The sequence below is a fragment of the Triplophysa dalaica genome, chromosome 13, assembly GCF_015846415.1.
Source record: "Triplophysa dalaica isolate WHDGS20190420 chromosome 13, ASM1584641v1, whole genome shotgun sequence".
Taxonomy (NCBI): Eukaryota; Metazoa; Chordata; class Actinopteri; order Cypriniformes; family Nemacheilidae; genus Triplophysa; species Triplophysa dalaica.
Window position 1 is genome coordinate 15,238,911 of NC_079554.1, and position 24,335 is coordinate 15,263,245.

Here is a 24,335-nt window from a genome sequence, read left to right on the forward strand (position 1 = left end):
GCCATCATGCAAAGTAGCTCTTCCACATCAACACGACCCGATCAAAACACACACACAACCAATAGACTCGCTTTCTCTCTCTTCATCTCCCTTTCCTCTATCCATCTCTATCCTTCACATTTCCATTTCTATGAGCTTGCTGTTTACTCATTTTTCTCTGCAAGATCAAGGTTATTCACAGCTTGTCCACTGAGCTGACCCACAGCAAATGACCTTATGTCATCGGTCCAAGGCCAAAGAAAATCACATTTTCCTATTTACCACAAGCAGATGAATTCAGCAGGCTTCCATTATGCCCGTGACGGCCAGCTCTCAAATAATGAAAGAAGCGCAGGTGGGATGCTTTACAGCCCTTTCGGTGCCCTTCAGACACAATGAGGAAACATGAGCATGGATTCAAATAGCAGAGATTAAAATAAAAACTGGAGTTGAAACTTCATTGAAACTATAGACGATTTCAATGTGACAACATAAACAAACGTTACTGCGGATGCGTGGACTGCCCTTAACTTTCAGTACACATTCACAAACCTACATGCCTGTAGATTATTTCTGATAACAAGAGAAACCGAGAACCGTTGGCTAAACTTGTCTCTCCAATATTTTGAATTTAGAATAAGATACTAAGCTCAACCGCTAGATGTCAATGTCCCATACGGTTTCTGTAAATGCAACCAAACTACAAGACCTAATTGTTTCTTTAATAAAATGAACATATAACAAAATTCCACAAATTGTATATATATAGTACAATTATTATACAATAAAATAATGATCAAAAATAATATTAACATATATTTATAAAATATAAATGACGTATGCAAATAGCCTCAGCGCACGTGGCGAGAGTGATCGAAGGGGTGTGGGTACATCTGTACCATTTCTGCAACGCGACATTCAAAAGTATTCATGCAGCTCAAATGTTATCGTTTTTTTTTTAATGTAGACCTTATCTGACCTGACCTCAGCTAAATTAAATGATGCGTTATTTCCCACAGACCGCGTAGCGCTACATAACACACCCACCTATTATGTACTGGCGTAGGACCAATGGTGGCTCGAGGGTGATTTTGACGGTCGTTTTCCAATATCGAATGTAGTATGATGAGCCCTTTAAATGTGCTGTATAGAAGTTTCATCGGACGAGCACGCCTGGCCTAAAATTAACTTCCGATCTATGTGTTTTATAATGATATTTAATTTATATGTATATTAATTTATATGTATATTAATTGTATTAAATGAAATTAGAACTACTCAACAGTTATTGATAGTTATTGAAGTTAAGTTTGGGCCACATAACGTTTGTTTATGCTATTGCTGCTGAAAACCCAATTTGGAATGACTTCGTATATTCAATCAATGCTTGATAGTTTTAATATCTTCCAAGCCTGACTCCTACAATTGGTGTACTCTCTCCAAAAGCAAACAAACAAACAAAAATGCCCAATTACATAACCAATCAACTACACCAACAATCGTTGTAAATTTACAATCTCAGTTGACTTTTTGTATGTGATGTTTTGAAGAATGTAGATCCTAAACCAAAATAACAACTAACAATGTGTAGCTAAGTGGTAACACAGTCATAAACAGAAGGCCTGAAAATATTTATTTCAAAAACTCATAAACTTGCTACAGTAGCCATTGAGATGGTGGTGTAAAAAATATGAGAGGGAAGAGACATTTTTTTTAAGCTTTGCGTGGTCTCGCAAAACGTTTGCGTTCTTTTGCAAAGATATAAAGAATTAAATGTTATTTGTGTTACAACAACGTTTAGCGTACAAGTTATTTGGTCCAGGAATCTACTATGAACTGCTCCATTGTTAATGTACGGAGCGGAACAACAAGATGTGTTTGTCCGAAATGACGGAATGTTTTTCGGAAGAGACCGCAAAAGTTATGCAAAAGGTTTTGTAAGGGAACCCAATGTTTTCAGGCAAACGCAGAAGTTTTGTGAGATAACGCAAAAGCTGCTAAAAAATGATCTTCCCTCTCATATTTTTCCCACCACCATGTCCCTAAAGGGGCTCTGTAACTTGCGGACCTGAGTGGATCCAGAATGAATCATAAGAAGCCCAAATTATAAAAGATCTTCAAATCTATGATTAGCTGTACCTCTCATTTCGTTGCGCTCCAAATCTCTGAGATTCTGGATGAAGGAGGCAAGCGATTCATCTAAAGGCCAGCTCTTCCGTAACACCTCCGCCTGTAAACAATACTTATGAAACTGAAGACACAAGAACAAAAAGTCAGAGCTGTGGCTCGGCGTACTGTAGAAACAAATGGAAACAAAAGGAAACCAGAAATCCACATTTACACACAATAAACAGAACATCAGAATATGTGTTGTGTTTTGGATGCTGGTGTTCAAAATTTTGACCAACATGAGAACTAATCCTGGCCCATGAACGCACACACATACACAATGAGTGACAGCAGCTGTGTGTTGTGACAGGTACCAGTGTGTCCGCAGGGTGCTGGTCACTCCCTTCCTTTCCTTCTGTCACGATCCCTTCTGCTGTAAGCCCGCCCTGATCCTGTCTTGCCCCCGCCTGGGCCACAGAAGCGCCTGGAACCAGCAAACACACACACACACATGAACACCCTATTAATACACTGGCAGGGCTGGCAGAGTCAGGCTGTAGCTAAGTAACTGAGACAGTGACTTTATGAAGTGAATATGTGTTAAGACAAAGCAAGGAGTGGGCGGACAAGAAGTCTTAAACTGAAGAAAGAGAAAGGAGTGCCAACTAGACCTTAGTAAGTTTGTACGACTCGAGATATGATGGGAATGCGTGTGCTTCCATGTGTTTGTGTTTCTATGATAGAGCATGTGTGATGAGCATATGTGAACGGGCATGTTTCCACGTGTTTATACTCTAAGTTTGTGAGCAAACATTTATTTTCCTTTCACAGATAACATTCCTAAAAACTAAACAAATAAAACAAAAAACAATGTTTGCATTTGCTTGAATTGTTTTGTTATATAATGCAATAGCATACTATACATGTTCAAGCGTGGCTTGGATTTCCAAACACTTTTGAGGTCACTGAGTCTATACAGAAGTGTGTGTTTGTGTACGCACCGTTGTTTGCTAAGAAGCAGTAGATTGGGATGATGACATGACCTTTGCCCTGGTTGCTTATGACTTCTTTCTCATTGTCTAGGATGCTGAGTTTAATATAGACATCTGACTGTGAGGTCTGAAACTGTACAGTAGCGTTGTGATCAGTGGAGACTTTAACCACGTGTCTGAAGGAAAAACACACTAAATCAGTCTTGAACATCATACAGAATGAACCACTGTAAAAGCTTTAGGGTGTAGAGGACTTACTCTATATTACTTTACATTTGAAGGTAGTGCTAACCTGCAGATGATGTTCTTTTTATTAGGGATGTAGTATCCTTTCAACTCTTTAACAGAGAAATTATTATTTGGTGTTTCCTTGGACAGCTGTGGTAGGGGTTCTCGGGAGCCAATGAGACGCATGCGCCATTTTCCACCAGTCAGGGCTGTGTTGCCAGCATGTGCCTCAGCTACAAATGTGTAACCGCTCTGCAGCATGTGAAACGAAAAGCGTACAATAGACTTACGATTAAAAAATAATTCTAGAGCTTGCATACAAATGCAGTTAAAAACATGCATACCTTGTTTGTGGTATACAGGTGAGGCTCTACTCGGTTAAAGACTCTGGGTATTTCCTCTAAAGTGTCATTATTTATGACATGTAAAGTACATAGAGGAAGAGGGGAGTAGATCTTAGGAACAAGCAGCATGTTCTTATGAACGTGAAACACCTCCCTGGAAGAGAGAACATGAAATAAAAATGTCTTAAAGCGACAGTTCAGTCAAAAATAAAAATTCTATCATCATTCTATTACATTCAACTTGATGCAAATGTGTATAGATTTCTTTGTTCTCATGAATACAGAGAAGAATATTTAAAAGAATACTTGTAACCAAACAGTTTTTGGCCACCGTTGACTACCATAGAAGAAAAAATGACAATGGTAGTCAAAAAAGTAAAAAAAAACTGTTTACTTCCCTCCATTCTTCAACATCTTGTTTTGTGTTCAACAGAAATAAATGTATAAAGAAAATTTGTGGCAATGGTGGCCAAGAACTGTTTGGTTACAAGCATTCTTCCAAATATATTTCTCTCTGTTTATCAGAACAAAGATATGTATATAGATTTGGAACTGTTCAAGGGCAAGTAATTGAAACCAAAATTTTCATTTTGTGGTGAAATGTCCCTTTAAATAAATACACAATGAAAATGTGTTACTCTTTTTGTTAGTATTTTAGTGCATATCATATAAATATCATATCATATAAATATATATTTTGAATCTATCTTGCAGTAAATTAGAACAATAATCTTGATTACTTTAGGTTGACCATAAGGTCTTCGATGGGATGGGATATTAAATGATAACTGTTGATATAAATAATAAAAAATAAATTAAATAAAAATAGTTTTTCCGTATGTTTAAGATGAGTATTCCTGACCTGAAGATCAAAATCCAGGAGTTTGTCACCTCTGGTACAGCTACTGAAAAATCAGTAAATGTTATTCTGTTGTACTCATCTTCTCTGCAGGGGTACAGATCTGCTATTCCTTCACCATTAGCAACCATGTGCCTATAAGAAACACACACTTAGTGTTGGATAAAGATTCAAAGAGACAAAAACCGACCTATGACACTCAGACTGTCAGAGTTGGCTAGGTTAGGCTACAAGTCCAGAGAGAATCCGCCACCCTCCCACTGAGCCCAGACACATGCCACATTCACCCCCCAGGCCAGAGGTCACTCACTACAGACCCACCCAGCAACTGAAACACAGGCCGTAAACAGCAGATGGTACCAACATGGAGAAACGACGGAGGGAAATAATGACGGAGAAATTATTTGTTAATAGAAACAATTTACCTCAGCATAGCTACGGCATGTTTCTCCAAATCTGACACCACAGAATCCCACATCTCCTCCAGAGTCTTTGTGACACTTAGGTTTTCCTTCGTGCCTATAGGAATGCACAAACAATACAAAGAGCGTGTAATAGTAACTCGGTTTTAATTAAAAACAAGAAAATATTTTGAAGAATGTTGGTAACCGAACAACGGCCGCACCCATTCACTTCTATAGTACAGTAGACAAAACCAATGCAAGTCAATGTGGACCGGCGTTGTTTAGTTTGCAACATTCTTCAAAATATTTTCTTTCGTGTTCCTACGAAAGAAAGTAACTCATACAGGTTTGAAATGACAAGAAACGGACTTAATGATGGCAGAATTTTCATTTTTGGATGAACTATGACTTTAACCTGAAGCTCATGGAATGAATGAAAGTGTAATACCAAAACGGCAGAACTATCAAATCTTTTAGAAGAATCCGCATAATGATATCAGATGAGAGGATGCAATGTCACCTTGAACCTTGCACTTTGCATTGAAAAAAAAGACTCTCTCTGAAAATATAACTGTAATACAAATATGCAACCAATCCACGTTTTAGCAGCAAATCTTTTAAATCCTATTTGAAAAGAGTCCTCTTCATCCGTGTATGAATGCTGCATCCAGACTGTAATTTTCACACAATAAATGAGTTGTTTGAGGTGAAAAGCGCTTGATGAGCAATAGTCTTACGAGTGACTTCGAGTGTTTTGACTTCCCGGATTCAATGAGTTCATGCTATAGTTTCCTGAAAGTAACACGTTATCCGGCTTAGTCAATATCATCTGCTTCCTTCGTTTCTTTAATTCTTCCTCTCACGCTTTCCCTATAACCTTTTAGTATGCTTCTGTTTATCTCTGTGTCCAGTGGCATCTCTAGGAAATTTGTAATAGGATGGCCAGATTGGAACTGGCAGCAACCTAATTAATCCTAACAAACGTATTCCATATTTTTAAAGAGTTAATCACTTGTTTTGCGGTAAACAGAAAGACGCCACACACCTCTAAACCCAAATAAATGTATTTTGTGAGTTTTGTTTCTATTTCAAGTTCAAAGCACACGTCTCACAAACACTGCAGTATCCATCGGGGTGCTACGGCTCATTCATAAGTAAAAATGGAAAGCGTGCTCATTGCTCTTTGAATTTTGACAAGTGTTTCTCTCTCATCCTCTGTCACTCAGGCTGGAAGCAGTGATGCTGGGAGCCAGATGGAGAGAGCGACGGAGAGGTGTGTTATTCTCTCCGCTGTCATACTTACTTGAAGTGACTGGCAGCTTCATCGATAAATATGAGCTCTAGGGCCTTGCAGCAGAGACTCTCTCTCTCTCTCTCTCTCTCGTTTGTTCACAATACACAGAACAGATGTCAGATATAACTGGCCATACGAGAATGGGTTAGAATAAGTTTCTTGGCCATCTAGAAGCATTCAATTCAGTCCCACACTGAGCCTGTCCTGCAGAATTGCTAAAGCTCAACTTTACCAGGTCTTGCTGCAGTGAGGATTTTGCGGACCAGGTACCCCTTCCATCCTGCTTGCAGAACAGTGGCCCCCTGTATTTCCTGATCCGTGGCCTGCCTGCCGTTCCATCCCTCAGGATAGCCATCTTAAATGCATGAGCAATCACATACATACCCATACGGTGAATGAGTCATTGATACGAGAATTGTAAGATACAGGAACTCTATTAGCTTCACATCTCAAAGAAGTTCACCTGATGCCGTGTCCGCAGCTTTTTCATTGCTGCCGTGTGGTGACGGGTCTCCGGTTAGAGTCTGAACCGCGGAGAGTTCCTCGGAGGTCAGTTTCCGCCCCAGCGCAGAGCAGAACATATGATACACAGCCTCATTGAACACCTGGCTCACAAAAACAATGTACAGTCTGCTGTCCTATCTTTAAAATAACGTGTGTGTGTGTTTGTGTGTAACTCACTCTTTGTTGCTGTATGCCTACACCATGTGTCTTCTCAAGCTCTTTGGCGGCTGATGGCAGTTCTTCTGGATCTGAGAAACAGCTGACAACTCGACCCAAAGCATTCAGAGTCAGTTTAGCCTGCTCGCAGAACCTCAGACTCTCCTGGAAACAGGCAGAAGAGAGACATGCTATCGAAGAACTGTACGACACTAACTTATAAGGTGAACAATTCACGTATTAGAATTAACTTTTTTCCCTTTAACTGAAAAGTATGACGTAAACAGCCTGTTGTGTGTTTTTGTGCGTGTGTGTGTCACCTTGTCCAGGTGTGGCATAACAGTCTCCTCATCACCAAACACGAAAGGAGACATGCTGCAGAGATGTAAATGGATGGCCAATGGAGACCTTGTTTGAATATGAAGAACATGACGTCTGAAAAGCAATGAAGGGAGAGATCGCTGTTTGCATTACTTTTAATTGGTCTGAAGTATAAGATCACAAAATGGGTTATAGTAATTTAGGCAACTCTAAAATAAACCACCTGATCTGTGTATCCGTTTTTATGAGCTTGGTATTGTTTATATCAAGGGTCATGTCCTCAGACTTACAGCCAGTAATAATGGGAGTTAAGACTTATTCATCTTGCTCATGATCATCACATGACTAAGTGAGTAAAGTAAATCTAATCTATTGAGTGAAAGCTTACAAAGCAGGTATAAAGAGCTAAATGCCTCTGAAATGACCTATTAGCTTTACATAATTCACCCATAAAAATCTAATAAAAGCTCACAGGATTTGAGGTCCAGAGGGAGAGAGAGAGAAAGAATGAGGAAGGAGTACAGAATAGGAAGCTAAAGAAAGGCCAAATGTTGAGGTATAAAAGCCAAGATTATGTGTTAACGTATTTGATGAAATATGTTGAATGGTCTTATTGCACTTTTTCAATTTGGCCTTTTTTTCATTCTATTTTTGTCATTTCTAAAGTCTTACTGAAACGTTCACACACACACACACACACGCACACACACACACACACATCTAGTCCCTAGTGGAGAATGTTCCTTAAAAATTCTTTACAAAATTATAATTTATTATTACATTATTTTATGAAAAACTCCAATCCAGACAGCATTTTCACTAGTCATTTTCTTCGAAAGGTGCGTTTTAATTATCATGGAAGCTCAACAAGTGAAATGTCGGTGAAACAATGTCATACAGATGCTAATGTGAACACCAGTGGAGGTCACGGGTCCTTTAAATAGATATGCACATACATTCTGCTCTGAGTCCCATCCATATACAGCCGCTGAAAAAATTAAGAGACCATTTCAAAACTATTTATAGGTATGTGTTTAAGTCAAATAGTATTATTCTGTGAATTAGTGACAACATGTCTCCTAAATTCCATTGTTTTTATTTGCAGAAAATGGAAAATTGACCAGCAGATTTGTAGTCTGTGTATTTTAGCATCACTATATATATATATTCACAACTGTCAATGAATTTACTTATTTATAATAATAAAAGTAACCATGATTAAAAATGTTAACTGACTGACTGTTCAAGCTAAATACTAAGTGGTAAAAAATATTCTCAGGAAAAACTGCTTATTTTTCTTCCCATCTTGTATTAACTTGTTGAACTGCAAATGAATTGAAAGATGCCTATATACACTCCCCTGAAATCTATAATTTCCCTCATAGTGACCTCTGAAAATAGACTTTCAGCTTTTAGGTCACTACGTAGCTAGAAATAGTAAGGCTAGGTCATCCAGTATCACTCTCTCTTTATATAAACCAATTTTCTTATCTCTCTTCTCCATTATGGTCTCCTAACAGAACTACATTACACAAATCTCTGTATTAATATTGAGAGGTTTTAGAAGATGTGCACTGCTTTAACAGTTCACTTCACAGTGTCAACCGTCTTAGCACTGATATCAAAGTTGATAAATTACATAGTCCTCAGTCAGGGTTAAACACAGATCAGCAGGGTCATTGAAGATACGGTTATGTTTGCTTAGATAAAAGAGCACAATGAATTGGCATCCCAAGCAATAAACAATTCAATAATAAAATGTTATGTAAAGCAATTGTGACAGACAAATTTGTAGTATTTCAGGTATGAAGGAAAATGTATATGTTAAAATCACCATTCTATCTAAACATTTGTAGTAATAGTGAAGGTAAGTGAGAAATGGGAGCGTTAGTTGTTACCCCGGAGGTAGAGTCAGTAATGTAGCTTTGCTAGCAGTGGTTTGGATCTGCACCACAGGAAGTTCAGAGACGATGCTCTTCCATGAGAAAGGCTTAGCTGTCAGAAAGGCAGGTCTGGGAGGAGACATCCTCTCTAAACACGATGAAAACAACAAACACGTTTTAATCAGGAGCCCGCTTTGAGCAACTAACAGACAAACAGTGTGTATAAGTGAGACTGTGTGTTCTTACTCTCTTCCACACTTTCTCCCCACTGTGTTAATGCTGAGAAACAGATGACAATTTCTGTGGGTAACAGGTTGTCCACAAACAGGAAGTGAGTACATCTTCCATCTGTAGACTGAGCGGAAAAAGACATGGAAGTGAATGACGCATCCCCAGCAGATATAGCTCATCCAAACTACATGATTTTCTTTCGTTTTTGAAACAAAAAATAGGTAGGAACCTTAACACGTCTTCTTATGCAGTTTTGGGGATTTTACACAACTCACAAAGTCACTAAAACCTTGTGTGACATTTTATGCAATTACACAGGTTAAGATTGACATGAAGGTGAAAAAAATACTTATTTAAAGAGACAGTTCACCCATTTTGTCATGATTTACTCATCCTCAAGTTGTTCCAGACCTGCTGAAATTTGATATTTATAAAAATGTTGGTGGTGCACGATTGACAATCATAGTAGGATTAAAATGGTACCTAAAGGTACCCCAGAACTGTTTTTTTCTAGATTCTTCAAAATATCTTCTGTATATGTATATAGGTTTGAAACAACTTGAGGGTGAGTAATTCATGACAGAATTTTCATTTTTGGGTGAACTGTACCTTTAAATGAAGTCTGTTTATTTTTGGGTAAACAATTTTTTGAATGTGTACTAGTTTTGAACGTGTCTACAAAATATCTGGCCTCTACACACACAAACCGTTGCATAAACTCACACTAAAGTAATTACTGAATATTAAATGAAAAACCACATGTTCCAGGGGGATAAGGTTTGAAAAAAAGCATTACTCACCAGCACACCAGAGAGAAGTGCAAAAACAACATGATTATGAAAAACAGCACAGTGCAATAAAACATTGTGTGTGTGTACCTGTGTGTGAACAGTTGCTGTAGAATCAGGTTGTCTAGCGGGAGCAGTAACAGAGTGGGTGGAGGCCACAGCGTTGGACAATGGAGTATTAGACAGTCGAGAGGAGATAGAGTTCTAACAGAGATATGAGTCACTTTCAAGTTCTTTCCTAACACATCACATCTCTTCCGCTACGGATACCATAATTATACCAAGCACCATTAAATGGCACAATAACAGGTCTGTTTTTAGTATTGAGTGTTTTAAGAATATGCACTTCTGAATGTCATCCTCTGAGATTTACAGATGATCCTGTTACTGTTTTAATGACATGTATTATATTTAAATTCAAAGGACAAACACTAAGGACAAACAAAACATCTTGCATGCAACAGTTACAGCAATGTCGAGTAGAAATATTAATATGCAAGCGCCCTTCCATTAAAGCTGAATTGTCTTTTTTACTATAGTATAGAGAAATATAAATACCATCGTCTGAAGTTTAAACATTGTGTTTTTAAAAATATTCCTCTCTTTCTCTGAGCATCCTAACCAGCCTAACACAACAACGCTGGCTCAATCTGACTGATCCACCAATTGCAGATGAACCATGTTCGTGATCCCTCATTATTAATATTACAATTCATTCTAACTGGTGCAGAAATGACACACTTTAAGGACACCTACTGTAATGTACAGTAAAGTCCACCACATACTTCATCTTCCATAAACTTTACCTGAAAGTGGACTGACGCGCATTGATGTGCATACGTCTCTGGCTTGTGGAAAATCAGTAACGTTCTACAAAACACATTATTAGCATATTAGTCTACAGCATTATACGAACTAAGCATGTGCAATGTTTTGACAAAAGAGATAAGAAAGGATCAGCATAATTTAGCTTGGGATGCTGCTGGAGATGATTGATCCTCACTGGAAGCTTTTGGTGAAGTTGTGAAGGTCCACCCAGGTTTCCTGAAGCAAGGGTTTGTCTGATGAATCCTGGGACTGAAGCGGTGCAGAATTTGATTCCTTGGCTGTCTGCACCTTCTCTTTATCTTTTTCGTCTCCCGTTTTCTCAGGATTTGAAGTCGACTCCGCTTTCTCTGCATCTTGGGAATTTTAAAAACATTACACAGTCTGTTACAAACTAATTAAAGGGATAGTTCTTCCAAAAATAGGACTTCTGTCATCATTTATTCACCCTGACATCATTCAAAGTCTTTTTATGACTCTTTCTTCTGTGGAACACAAAAGAAGATATTGGCAAAATGTCTCGGTGGTTTTGTCTCCATTCAATGGAAGTCAATGGAGGCCAATGTTGTTTAGTTACCTGTTCTTCAAAATAACCTCTTTTGTGTTCTGAGGAAGAAAGTAAGTGACACAAGTTTAAAATGACTAGAATTTTCAGTTTTGGGTAAACTATCACTTTAAGCGACGAAAGGATGCATGTGACTGACTTCAAATTTTAATGACTAAAATTTACAGGCCATATTAAACACAATATTGCTGTATTAGAGCTCTGAAGTGGTCTCAAATTTCTGCAAAGATGAATGAGATTCTCTTAAATGACTTCCCATGGGGGTCTCATGATTGACTTAGTAGTGCCAATCAGTAAAGCTTACCGGTGGCACCATAATAACATTTCATTTATTAATACTACATTGGTGTCTTAATTCATAAGGCCAATTTTTGGCATCAATGTCTGAAATATGATAAACTTAAGCTTTAATTGATAACCCTCAGTGTGCCGAGCAGACGTACAGCATTCCACCGTGAGAATAGAGATGCCATAGCAAAGGCACTCAATTTACTTATCCACAGGTGTTACTAGGCAACACACTGGGCTCTCTGGGAAAACACATAATTGGCCTGTTGTGATGAGGGGCGAGTGCAAGATCACGATCACAGACATAGAGGCTTGCCGCGTCTGTGTGTACACGTGTCTGTGATTGCGCTCATGAAGAGAAGACGGATTGGACGGAGAAAGAGCGAGATAAAGAAGAACTGTGAAGACACACAATTCAACCAGCTATCATATCATTACAGCAGCCATTAGCCTCGTTGCTTTTATGGCTAAACAATGACTGGAGAGATATAAGTGTGGCGAATTATCTGTCTTTATAAATTCGTTCTTTTAGCTTCATTTTCATTTGGATTTCGCATTGTAAAGGAAGCACTTAACAGATGAAAATAAATTTCCCCTCTTGGCGAATAACAGCTTACTGTCTGAATAAAAAGATTTCACTTTAAAGGAGTAGTTCACCCATAACAAAGCTTCTGTCATAACTTACTCACCCTCTTGACATTTTAAACATGTATGACTTATTTTCTTCTGAAAAGAAGATATTCTGAAGAATGATAATTACCAAAAACCGTTGGCCCCCATTGACTGGACACAAAAAAAAGTCAATAGGGACCAGCGGTTTTCGGTTACCAACACTTTTCTAAACATCTTCTTTTGTGTTCTGCAGAAGAAAAAAGTAATACAGTTTTGAAATGACAAGACGGTGAGTAAATGACGACTGAATTTTTATTATTGGACCCACTATCCCTTTAAGTTCAGACAGCTCTCAAATTTCAAAATTTGCACCAAAATTAGACTGATGGACCTTCAAGGTAACATGATACAATTATTTATTTAAATAAATGTCAGTCTTTCAGTGACGGACAGACTCTGCAGTGAAACCCATCTTACTGTTGGCGATGTTGGCGTCCTTTTTCTTCTCCTCTGCTGTTACCTAGTTAAACACAGGAGGGATAAAAAGGTGCAATGGGTTAGCTGGAAGTGACATGGAAGAGGAAGGCAATGAATGTCCATATTCATCCAGTTAGTTTGCACTGAGCCCATTTGGCTTCCAGAGCTAGTCAGAAATCCTTTAATCCGACATCTGGACAGAAAGGTTTTTTTTTCTCAATTGACTAGCCACAGGATTTCAATCGTCGAAAACATTAAGGGTCTTTGGATGGGGTTTGATTAGCATGTCTGTCTTTCCCGCTACTTGAGACACCTCTGTGTAAAACTATTTCACTGTTCTTTTTGTAATGAACGGTTAGACTTTAAGTGACCCATTGTGGTGCCATGGAAACAATCCAACTTAAGTCTTTGAAACTTCTCAAAATGGACTTTTCCCATAATTGAACCCAACCTCGTGTCACTTAGAAAGCCTTTAAAAGTCTGAGGAGTCATCCGACTGTGCAGTTTAAATGTCGAGGACAATTAGGGGCTCTCTGTTAGTGCCAGTGATTCAGAGATAGTCCGCGACTCACCGTTGATCTGAGGTAAGAAGAAGAGGAAGACAGGAATGGAGGACAAGAGAAAGTAGGCCTAACCATTTCATGTGACCTAAGCCACATATGACGCGGGCCTACAGGTGATGTAACCATTATTGGTGATGTGATGGCACAAATTTCCTTCGTAACCAGTCTACTTATCGCTAGGATGCACATAAGTGCTCTATGGAAAGCGACCTGTATGTGAGCTGAACTTCCTGTGAGACACCCGCCCTGATGACTGACAGGCTAATTGTGCTGCTTTTTATATCGTTACGAGGACGTGACCCGTCCTTTTATGTAACGCTTCACCGTTCTGTCTCTCGTTCTTCATAATGTGGGATCTGCCAGAGGCGCTCTCATGATTAGGGAGACAGGCAGAGTGACATTGGAGCTGGAGAGAGATAGACGCGTTAGACAAAATCATAGCCTGTCGCTGCCTTTCGGCCACCAGCCGCACTGTATCCAGAGCGCAGAACATTTGAACATTGTGCCACAGCAAACATTAGAATACAGCACACATCTGTGTTTTCATTCTGACCGCATCTGTTCAAAGAGGGTCTTATGACATAGATGCTTACAGTGACAGTTCACCCAAAAATTTAAATTCTGGCATCAATCACTCACTCTTTTTGCCATTTCAAACCAGTATGACTTTATTTCTTCCGCAAAACACAAAAGAAGATATTTTGAGAAAGGTGGTAACTGGCCCCCATTCACTTACATTAGTTTTGTGTCCAAATAGACGTGAATGGTGGTCAGTGCTGTTCAGTTACCAACTTTCTTTAAAAAGTCCTCTTTTGTCTTAAAGTCTTAAAGGTTTGAAATGACAAGAGGGTGAGTAAATGATGAAAGAATTTTCATTTTTGGGTGAACTATCACTTTAGGTGTTGCTTTATCACACCGTGATTTTCTGTAAGATTCAGACTAAACGAATTGCTTCCTACGCTCTATGTGTCATGAGGAGATATTGAACTAGATCTTTTGGGAAAATTGTGAAATCACAGCACACAATTACAGTCCAATTTCTTCTTGCATACTGTACCTCATTATTTTCAGGGGCATCCAAAGTATTGGGACTGTTCTGGGTGATGTCATTCAGGGTATGGTCCTCTTCGGTATCATCCATTTCAGAAAAGGAGGCCAGATTTGAGTTGTAGCCACGCCTCTTTACAGCACCCTGCTCCCTAATAAACATACAGAAATATTTAATAAAGGCATCGTTTCCATAACACTTTTTATTATCCATCCTCACTAGACAGGAAAACAAAACCACTCCCTAAACCACTCTGACATGCTCAGACTACCTAGAATGGGTAATATTGGCTTGTGATCAGAGACAGCACAATGAGAACATCAACGCCTTGTCTGACTTCCCCACACAACCAATTACTGCTGTTAGCACCCACTGTGCTAATGTACTCCCTCCTGCAGCTACAGATAAAATACCTGAAAGTAAAACAAGGCTCATATTTTAACAATCTACACAATCGAAAAAGGGTGCTGGGTAGCAGGCATGCCATTGGCTCAGTTGTAATATGTCATGATATGACAAATAACTTTTCCATTACCCTCAAGTTTCCCATTAATGGTACTAGGAAAAAATATATATAGCGTAGAGAGATTGTACAAAGCTTACATGTCATTGGCGGCCATAGTCATCAGTCGGAAGTTGATAAAGGGGCTGCACACCTCTATTAATTGCTCCGGCTTCTGAACAGGGGGTTCTAAAGAGCACAGAAATCCATTTGAGCCATTCATTCATTACAATATTTTCTTAAAAAACTAAATATGCATATATTACCTTTGGGTTCATCTGTAATGTTGGTCTGCCTGCGGGGGCGAATGAGCTTCCAATTAGGAACCGCGAGTGGTTTAGGTGGGGCCACCAGGGGACAGTCTCGAGTACTAGTAAGCAGCACTGGGTGACTGTAGAGCTGAGAAAGGCCGTACAGCCTCAGACTCTCCGATGAATCGGCCTGAATAACAAACCACCCAAGACGATCATAGATTAGAGATTTAATAAGGGATTAGACAGTCAGTGTTAATCCAAACAGAGCTACATAATACCCAAGTGGGATTTCACATTAATGAGCTTTAGGTAAATTTGTTTGGTGAAGGCGTAATATCAAACAGGCTGAGTAGATATGAGTTTAAAGCTGAAGCGCACGTGTGACCCAATTTTTCTGTTGCCAATTTAACAAGATGTACGAAAGGAACTGCAGATTACACTTATTTGATTTTTAAAATGATAGTTCACCTAAAAATGAAAGTTCTGTCCTCACCCTCTTGTCAAACCTAAATTACTTTCTTTCTTCCACAGAACACAAAAGAAGATATTTCGAAGAATGTTGGTAACCGAAACAACTGCGGCATTCATTGACTTGCATTGGTTTTATGTCCCTACAATAGAAGTGAATGGGTATCGCTGTTGTTCGGTTGCACCGTTCTTTAGTTTTCTTTTGTGTTCTACAGTCATACAGGTTTGACATGACAAGAGGGTGAGTAAATGATGAAAGAATTTTAATTTCTGGGTGAACTGTCCCTTTTAATACAACAGCACTTGTGTGATATTGTTTTAATGAAATATTGTGTTTTATTACACCTAAATCATGAAAAGTACCATCTTGGTAAGCACTGAGGTCCTTTTCTCCGAAAGATGCAGGGGTTGGTAACTAGCACACACAACCATTTGAGGGCCAATGGCTAAAACAGAAAGACAGAAAAACACAATTTGTGAAAAAGACTAATATAAAAGATAGATTAAAAAAGTATTATTATTATTTTATATCCAAGTTCTAAACGAATTTTTCTACGCTCTCGAGTTTCCATCTCTTTAAGATAATGAAATGAAGCGAGTGCGGCTGTCTTAGAAGAAAGCAAAAGACGAAAAGATTGGATAGATCAAGGCCTGAGTTTCAAAGACAAAGGCGCTTACAGCGGAGAGGGCACCATAATCTGTCAAGCCTTATTTTCTTTATTCAAGCAGCACATAAACTCCCACTGTCGAGAAGAAATGAGGCACGCTGCGTTTGATCTTAATTTCCTCCGGCCATCTCTGATCTGTTATCAGGCCATCAGTGCCTCGACAGTTACAAGCTCAAGCTCTGTGCCAAAAGGAGAAGAAAGGGAGAAGAATAAAGAGACAGAAAATGTCTTGAAAACATTAAAGAAAATGGCCTTCTTAACCTGGAATTAAAGTGTTAGTTCGCCCTAAAATAAAAACATTTAGTCATCAATTACTCACCCTCTTGTCATTTCAAACCTGTTTGAATTTCTTTCTTCCACAGAACACAAAATAAGATATTTTGAAGATTGTTGTTAACTGGCACCCATTCACTGTCATTGATTTTGATTCCATACAATAGGAGCGAACGGACAGCTTTCGTGTAGCTCAGTGGTTAGAGCATGGTGCTAGCAAACGACAAGGCCATGGGTTTGATCACAGGGATTGCACATACTTGGATACAAATATATAGTATCATGCAATGCAAGTCGCGTTTGATAAAAGCGTCTGCCAAATGCATAAATGTAAATGAATGGGTGCCGGTACTGTTCGGTTACCAACGTCCTTCAAAATGTCTTCTTTTGTGTTTTTTGGAAGAAACAAAGGTCATACAGGTTTGAAATGACAAGGGGGTGGTTAAATGATGACAGAATTTTCATATTTCATTTGGAATTTCTGTGATCACAATGGGATAGCACTTGACAGCATTAAAAACCATGTACAGTATGAACGCATCCAATTATGTGATCACTGATACGCTATTAGAGTCCTTAACTGGTAAAATTGTGCAAACATAGGCAAACGCAATTAATTCTGTACCTCCTTTATATTTCAAATGATGCTGATGTTGATATAAATACAAACCAGCGGATGTTCGATAAAATGGACCAATGTGACTACCAGCTCCTCTTATTCAAAATAACACTGAATTGTAAAGGTTTAGGTATTATAAATAGATCATGATCAGCGATTGCACGTTTCATTAAGATACCGCTTCAGGCCCTAAAGATCTAGGCCATGGTGCTGGAGTGATATATGTCAAAGCATGTTATAATTTCCAACCCATTAATTAGCATCAAGTACCCAGAGGGAGTGAGAAGAAGACAGAAGAGATGGATTCATTATAGGAATTAAAGGAGCCTATGGATAAGAGCAAATGAAGGAGCATTACGAAAGAGAAACACGGAGAGAATGTGTTTGTATAGGGCAAAACGTTGTATTATTGTAATGTAATCTGAACCATTTGCTTGCAGAAGCCAATTATCCAAAACAGTTTAACCGAACAGCAAAGCATTACATTTAATAGACTCATCAAATCCTCAGTCTCTATAGACCTGTCAAAAATCCCTGTTTACATGTACACTGACAATTACACCTCTTTATCACAACACCACGTGATATTTAAAAGCAGGCCGGTGTAAAACTGACACATATTATGTACGCGTAAGTGTATCTGTGCTCTTTGCTCTCCTTGCATATTTCAGGCAAAAACTGCATTGTGACAGAATTGACAGAGCTCGCATGAAACTGTGCCAGATTATTCAATTCAGATCACACTGCCTGAGGGAGAGACAAAAACACACATACACACATGAGCACTGCTGCTCTACTCTGGCACTGAAGTTCTTAAGTGTAAACACAAATGCACACATACCCCACAATCACCATGAGAGGATTGGAAAATGGTTGTTTTATTTATTAATGCATGATACACATCTGGTAGTGAAGACTGTGGAAATGACTCCATAATACATGAACTTGAAGAATGCGGAGGGAGACGGGTGAGGTGCTGCCTAAGGATGCCAGACTGTTGCATACAGTATGGGTGATTTAACCATAATGCCCTGCTAAACAAAGCATCACAAGGGCAGTGTTTGCTATATGCCATACTGTATAAACCAGGAACCATTCATGTGTTTGCAGAAAGCATTCACAACATTGTTGTATAGCGATCAAATATTCATATCTCAACTGCATTTTTGGAGTAAATAATGCATGGAGGAGACAGGGAAAAGCACCATATACTGTACATAAATATGCAAGGCTAAAAGAAAACTGTTCAGATTTGATGTGTGGAATCTTTTTTCTTTGTATAGATTATTTATAAATTACACTTAAACTTCTGTCATTACAAAACAATGCTACCGTAGGTATAAATGCAATGACTTTAGTAATAAAATAAAAAACATTCAAACACACAACTGAAGGTGGGGAAGGATTACGAGTTTACTTTCAGTTCACTGTCATTGTACTTTACCCATACAACCTAAGCGTAAATGTAAGGCTTTAGGGAGCAGTAAACCTTAGCACAACTGCCGTGTTTCTTTCGATGGAGTAGCCTGTTAACTGTCACCCATTCCGTATACGGGAAACCTAAGTTTGCATCAATATTGTGCATGTAATTTCTAATCGAATCATGATAAACTATATATTATTGGAAAGGTATAAGACTCTAGAATACAGATTTCTTTGGTGTTTTTTTAAACAATTTATGCAGGGAGAGTAATTGATTCTTTTTTATAAAGAGTGTGCTTAGATTTTTTGTTATCCTTTTGTGACCCGTATTTTTTAAATGTATTTTTTAATCAAAGAAAAACATAGTTTTTTATTTATTTTTTACAATAAACCTAACAACATACCTTTAATTTTTTTGTGAGAGTGTGATTTTTTTATCAATAAATGGCTACTTTTCTTTTTTCAAACGAGTCCAACCATAAGTCTGTATTCCAAAGAATTCATGAGTTACCGCCATTTTAGTTTCAACATGCGTTTTCATGTGTAGGCTCCAAAGGCTCCGACAGTTAACAGGTTTAACAACAATGCAAATCTTCAGTCTTTACTTTACCTTTAAAGGGATACTTCACCCGAAAATGAAAACTTCAGTCATCATTTACTCACCTCCGAGTTGTTCCAAATCTGTGAAAATATCTTTGTTCTGATGAACACAGAGAAAGATATTTGGAAGAATGCTTATAACCAAACAGATCTCGACACCCATTGACTACCAGAGCAGGAAAAAATACATGGTAATTAAAAGTAGCCTTGAACTGTTTGCTGTCCGACACTCTTCAAAATGTCTTCTCTTGTGTTCAACAGAACAAAAAATGATAAAGTAATTGTTCCCACTATGGGAGTCAATGGGTGTCGAGATCTGTTTGGTTATAAGCATTATTCCAAATATCTTCCTCTGTGTTAATCAGAACAAAAACATTTATGCACATTTGGAATTTTCGTTTTTGGGTGAACTATCCCTTCAGATCCCTTTAAGATGCTTATCTTTTTCATTAGCCTCTATCTCAACTTGCAAAGACTGTGAACAAAGGGTCTCAGGGTACAACGCTATAATATAACCCTGAAACATTTTACACTTGCAGACTTAAATTACTTTGATACCTAAACTACTCAGACCACTCTAAAGTTCAATTAGAATACTGTCAAAAAAAAGAGTCATGTTCACTGCAGGTATCTGTTCATATCGATTCTCTCATTTACCTGCTCTGTGTGTGTCTTTAATCAGATGTATCACATTCTGCTAATGGATAATCAACTGCAGTGTGCATGTGTGTCTACCTCTACTCTTAGGTTCTGTGGGAGATTCACTCTTGATCTCGTTTCATCAGAATCCTTTGAAGTCGTGAGGTCAGCATTCGTGGTCTTCTCCTGTGATACTTCTTCCTCCAGCTGGAATTTTGGAATAGTTTCCTTCAAAAACTCCCAGATTTTTTCAGTATACCAGTACCTGCAGCAAGGAGTAATGGACAAAGGCATCCAGGAATATCTTGATCTACATCACTTAACTGGGAATTTATCGAATAATCTCAACTGATTAAAGTCAATTAAAACCTGAAATAACAAAGACATTGAATCAATTTAATGGCCAGCAGAAGGATCAATGGATGAAACTTATAAGTGCGAACAAACATTTCCTGCACTTACACCAATCAATAAACAGCAATTAGATGAAAGCCAAGGAATGCATTTTAAAAACAAATTACGCCAACAACGAAGACACTCATTTCTTTTTATGTATGAAAAACAAGTCTTCACCCTTCCTCATAACCGTAATAACTTTATGTGATGTTCTGGCAAGATATTCCTTCAGCATAAGCTGCGGAAGTGCGATATGACTCTCAAACCCTACATGGCTACAACATGAAATAAATCACCTCAGGGGATCCAACAATGCCAAAAAAGTGATCAGTTACTCTTTTCCAGTTAGGTCTCACATCATGCTGCACTCTAAAAGTTATGCCGAAGTTGTACGCTTATCTTACAACGTTTCATTTAAAAAATATAAGCACACGCTCTCTGAATAAGTTTACTGCTGTGGTCTCTGAGGAGGCATCCAAACATGAAATCTCATCCGAGCGTGAACTACAAGGCATCAATGCATGTTTCCCAAAACAGAGCAGATGGGAGGTTAATGCTGAGGGAGTGTCAACTACAAGCTACGAACAACAACAAACTACAGAGTTTGTAGACTCGAACGCTACAGAAGAGTTACATTCCTGCAGTAATTTAATAAAGCCGAATGAGCAGAAAAGACACACAGAAAAACAGCACAGATGGATGAGTTAGTTAGCACATACCACTGAAATAAACAAACTCATATTTTGGGGGGCCACTGTGTACACATTCAATACATATCATTCTAATAAATGTTCAAAACTTGTGCGTGCATAGACATGAAGAATGCAGTTTTGAGAGAGTCTCACTTTAAAGGAATCATTTCTGGGATCCAGCCAGTGAGAGAGTGAATGACTGTAAACTCTCCCAACTCCCTCCCGGAGCTCAAGACCGGAACACTGCGGAGAAAACATATAAATATCACAGTCAGGGGTGTGACAACCATGTTCACTTTACAGAAAACAGTTATTATATTATGAAAGTTTTAGCAACCGCTAAAAAGGACTAAATTGGGCTAAAATAAATGTTACATTGGTAAGCAATAATCCTTTGGCTTTTCTATCTTAAGTGTACAGTATTAGGTGAATGATACGTCACCTAATTAATATTCATAAGTCAAGCTGATAAAGTTTATATTGGTTCCCTCATCATTACGTGTGCGTGTGTGTGTGTGCGTGTGTGTGCGACCTCTTGCGAAGAAACCAGATGGCTGATGCTGTAATTGTGCCTCACGAGATGTTGAATTCAACCACTCCGGCAGCTATTAATTAACTGCACAATTTTACTGTTTTTTTTCACACAAAGTGCATGGTATTCGATCATTATCACTACCATTTTAAAATACCACACGCAAGCATAAACAGCGGCTTCAGGTGAATCACTTATGTGATTATTTCATCAATAACCTTCTGCAAAAATAAATTAAGCGGTTCATATGACAAGGCTAAAACGAATATTATCGTTTGTTTTAGATGTAATGCAATGTGTAAACACAGTTTAAGGTTCAAAAACCCTGTATTTTTCACATACCGTGCATGTTTGTATCTCCCCTTTGCCCTGGCTCTTTGAAACATGCAGATTTTTTACAAAGCTAATCGCTCTGAAACGCCAGGTGTGCTATGATTGGCCAGTTAACCAGTGCGTAGTGATTGGTCGAATATTGCAAGCGTGTGAAGGAAATGTAATGCTTTTTACCATATTTGGAGCTTTAGGTTCCAAAGCATTTGTACTGACAGGTACCCCCATCTTACTTGCGAATAGATTTGGGCGGTCTTAGTCAAATCATACCACGGACTGACGTAGATTTGTGTGGGTGTGGTTACACAAGGCATTTTTGGCAGGTCTGGGTGAGCATTCGCTTTTTAATAGAATGCATCTTTTGTTCCGACACTTTAAGTTTTACACTTTTAATTGTCTAATACAGGCGTGCGTAACTTATAACACACCAAAGACACATAAAAACACGTATTCGTGTCATTTGACCCCTTTAATAGAACGTATGTATTCAAAAAGCATTTCAGGAGTGCACCTAAGGCCATCCTATTCCTAAGGCTCCTTCAAACGAAGCCGTGAAATGTGTTCTTTCACTATAGGCTACATACTACATGCACCGAGGGTCCCCTTACATGGAATTCGCCATTTTGTTTCTACACAAGCCCTGAACAAACTGCTCTACAGAGCGCATTTTGTAAATGCATTTTCTCATTTGGTAAAGAAGTGAAAACGTGATGACATCTTAGTCCTGTGAGAGCCACCAGGGAGGGGGAAGAGTGGAGTAAGCTGTCGGTTGCAATTCACAATTCCACTAGATGCCGCTGCATTTCATACACTGGACCTTTAAGGAAAGTGTTCTGCAGAAAAATGGTCGAACAGGAACTCCTCCATAGGCTAGATCATCTCATTTCAGTTTGACTTTCATTGACTTCTTAGTCCATGTCATTCGAAGACACAGTCCTTGCTTTCAAAGTCCAAGTCCTTGTCCAAGTTTTAAGCATTCCGAATTTGGATGCAGCTCATATGTGATAAACAGACAGAGACAGACTTCTCATTTCCTATGCTAAATCAAACACAGACTGTGTTACAAGGTGCTCAAGCACACAGACAAGCAAATGTTTCTCCCACAACATGACAATGTGGTCAGAAAATACTCACTCAGTGCTGGCCAACTTTAGTATGCCTTTAGTCAAGAGCATCGGCCAAAGCTCTGATTGGTTCATGGTAGCAGGAAGTAGAATGTTGTTGTCCTTGTCAAATGGTAACATGTCATCCACAACAATCTTCCTCCAACATCCCTGAAAAGGTAAAAAAACTAGAGCTGTGAGACGATTAATCGCGAATAAAAGAATCCAGAATAAAAGTTTGTGTTTACATAATAAACAGCATGTCTGTGGATATTAATTTTCCATTTATAAAAACATACACATATAAAAGAAGAAAAATATAAAAATGAATAAACATTTCTATTAATAAAAATAATTATATATAAATAATAAAAAAAGATGTAAATATATTCTAAATATTGTATATACATGTATGTGCATGTTTATAAATACAAAATAAATATACCCAGACAATTAATATGTAAACACATTTGTTTATTCTGGATGCGATAAATCGTGATGAATCGTTTGACAGCCCTAAAAATTACATTTGTTAATGAGATTGTATTCTAACATTTGTTCAGCACAATTATACACAGAATTGATATGAGCTCCTGTGTATAACTGTAATAGAAAGTATTGCTTTTAATGGTTTTATGTATACAAAATCAGCAGTCTACGCTGATGAAACGTCTAAGGTTTGAGGATGTGTATTTTGTACACAGTAAAATGAGAAGAGTAAACATTGCGGTGCTAAACATCGTTAAATCTAATAGAGCTGTATTAAACCCAGTGAGCTGAGCAGATAAGTGGGCAGCAAAATATCTTACCACATTACAGCTCTGCTAAAGTCTACTTTATCTAATGTACGCAAAAATATGGGGCTACAGAGCTAGCGGTTCTGTTTCTAGTCCTAAATCTAGAAGGGAATTTGTATTTTCGAGCATTATTACATTTGTTACAGAATTTAAAAGAATGGTTTCAGATGGCCAATATTTCATTTTGTTTTATTTTATATATCTTTTATATTTCATCTTTTATTTTGTAGAACAAAAAACTGACATTATGCTAACAACAGATCTTTATTTACTTATCAATCCAAAATTGCTATTATTAAAACCTTTCAGGAAATTCCTCAGGCAACCCAAGCAAATTAGCCTTCCTGAAGTTCCTGGTTGGCCTACAAATCGGCATTGTAACTGAACTGAGACAAGTTTTCTATTTAAACAATAAACAAGCAATGGGCTTTATCTAAAATACTCTCTGGCTCATGAGAGTGTGCTTGTATATTATTCTTCAGTATCACATGTCAAACAAATCACTGTTACCAGCGTGCAGGTCAGCGTTCGCTCATTTAATACTGTTACAGTAAATAATTGGTTTTCTGT

At 38.2% G+C, this 24,335-nt stretch overlaps 1 protein-coding gene across 1 annotated transcript in view; it reads right to left on the bottom strand.

Moving 5' to 3' along the window:
* Positions 1-24,335, bottom strand: part of adgb (androglobin) — a 30,850-nt gene that overhangs the window by 4,315 nt on the left and 2,200 nt on the right. The window contains exons 6-30 of the mRNA XM_056763762.1: positions 23,000-23,139; positions 21,157-21,246; positions 20,012-20,180; positions 16,373-16,415; positions 16,058-16,140; positions 15,239-15,413; positions 15,074-15,161; positions 14,480-14,621; positions 12,860-12,902; positions 11,096-11,273; positions 10,899-10,962; positions 10,183-10,296; positions 9,320-9,428; positions 9,089-9,221; positions 7,190-7,304; positions 6,891-7,034; positions 6,673-6,814; positions 6,442-6,564; positions 4,937-5,030; positions 4,515-4,646; positions 3,653-3,806; positions 3,373-3,560; positions 3,090-3,256; positions 2,463-2,572; positions 2,119-2,230 (exon numbers count right to left, since the gene is read on the bottom strand). Of these exons, the coding sequence (XP_056619740.1) occupies positions 2,119-2,230; positions 2,463-2,572; positions 3,090-3,256; positions 3,373-3,560; positions 3,653-3,806; positions 4,515-4,646; positions 4,937-5,030; positions 6,442-6,564; positions 6,673-6,814; positions 6,891-7,034; positions 7,190-7,304; positions 9,089-9,221; positions 9,320-9,428; positions 10,183-10,296; positions 10,899-10,962; positions 11,096-11,273; positions 12,860-12,902; positions 14,480-14,621; positions 15,074-15,161; positions 15,239-15,413; positions 16,058-16,140; positions 16,373-16,415; positions 20,012-20,180; positions 21,157-21,246; positions 23,000-23,139 (3,052 nt within the window). The remainder of the gene's footprint in view (positions 1-2,118; positions 2,231-2,462; positions 2,573-3,089; positions 3,257-3,372; positions 3,561-3,652; positions 3,807-4,514; positions 4,647-4,936; positions 5,031-6,441; positions 6,565-6,672; positions 6,815-6,890; positions 7,035-7,189; positions 7,305-9,088; positions 9,222-9,319; positions 9,429-10,182; positions 10,297-10,898; positions 10,963-11,095; positions 11,274-12,859; positions 12,903-14,479; positions 14,622-15,073; positions 15,162-15,238; positions 15,414-16,057; positions 16,141-16,372; positions 16,416-20,011; positions 20,181-21,156; positions 21,247-22,999; positions 23,140-24,335) is intronic.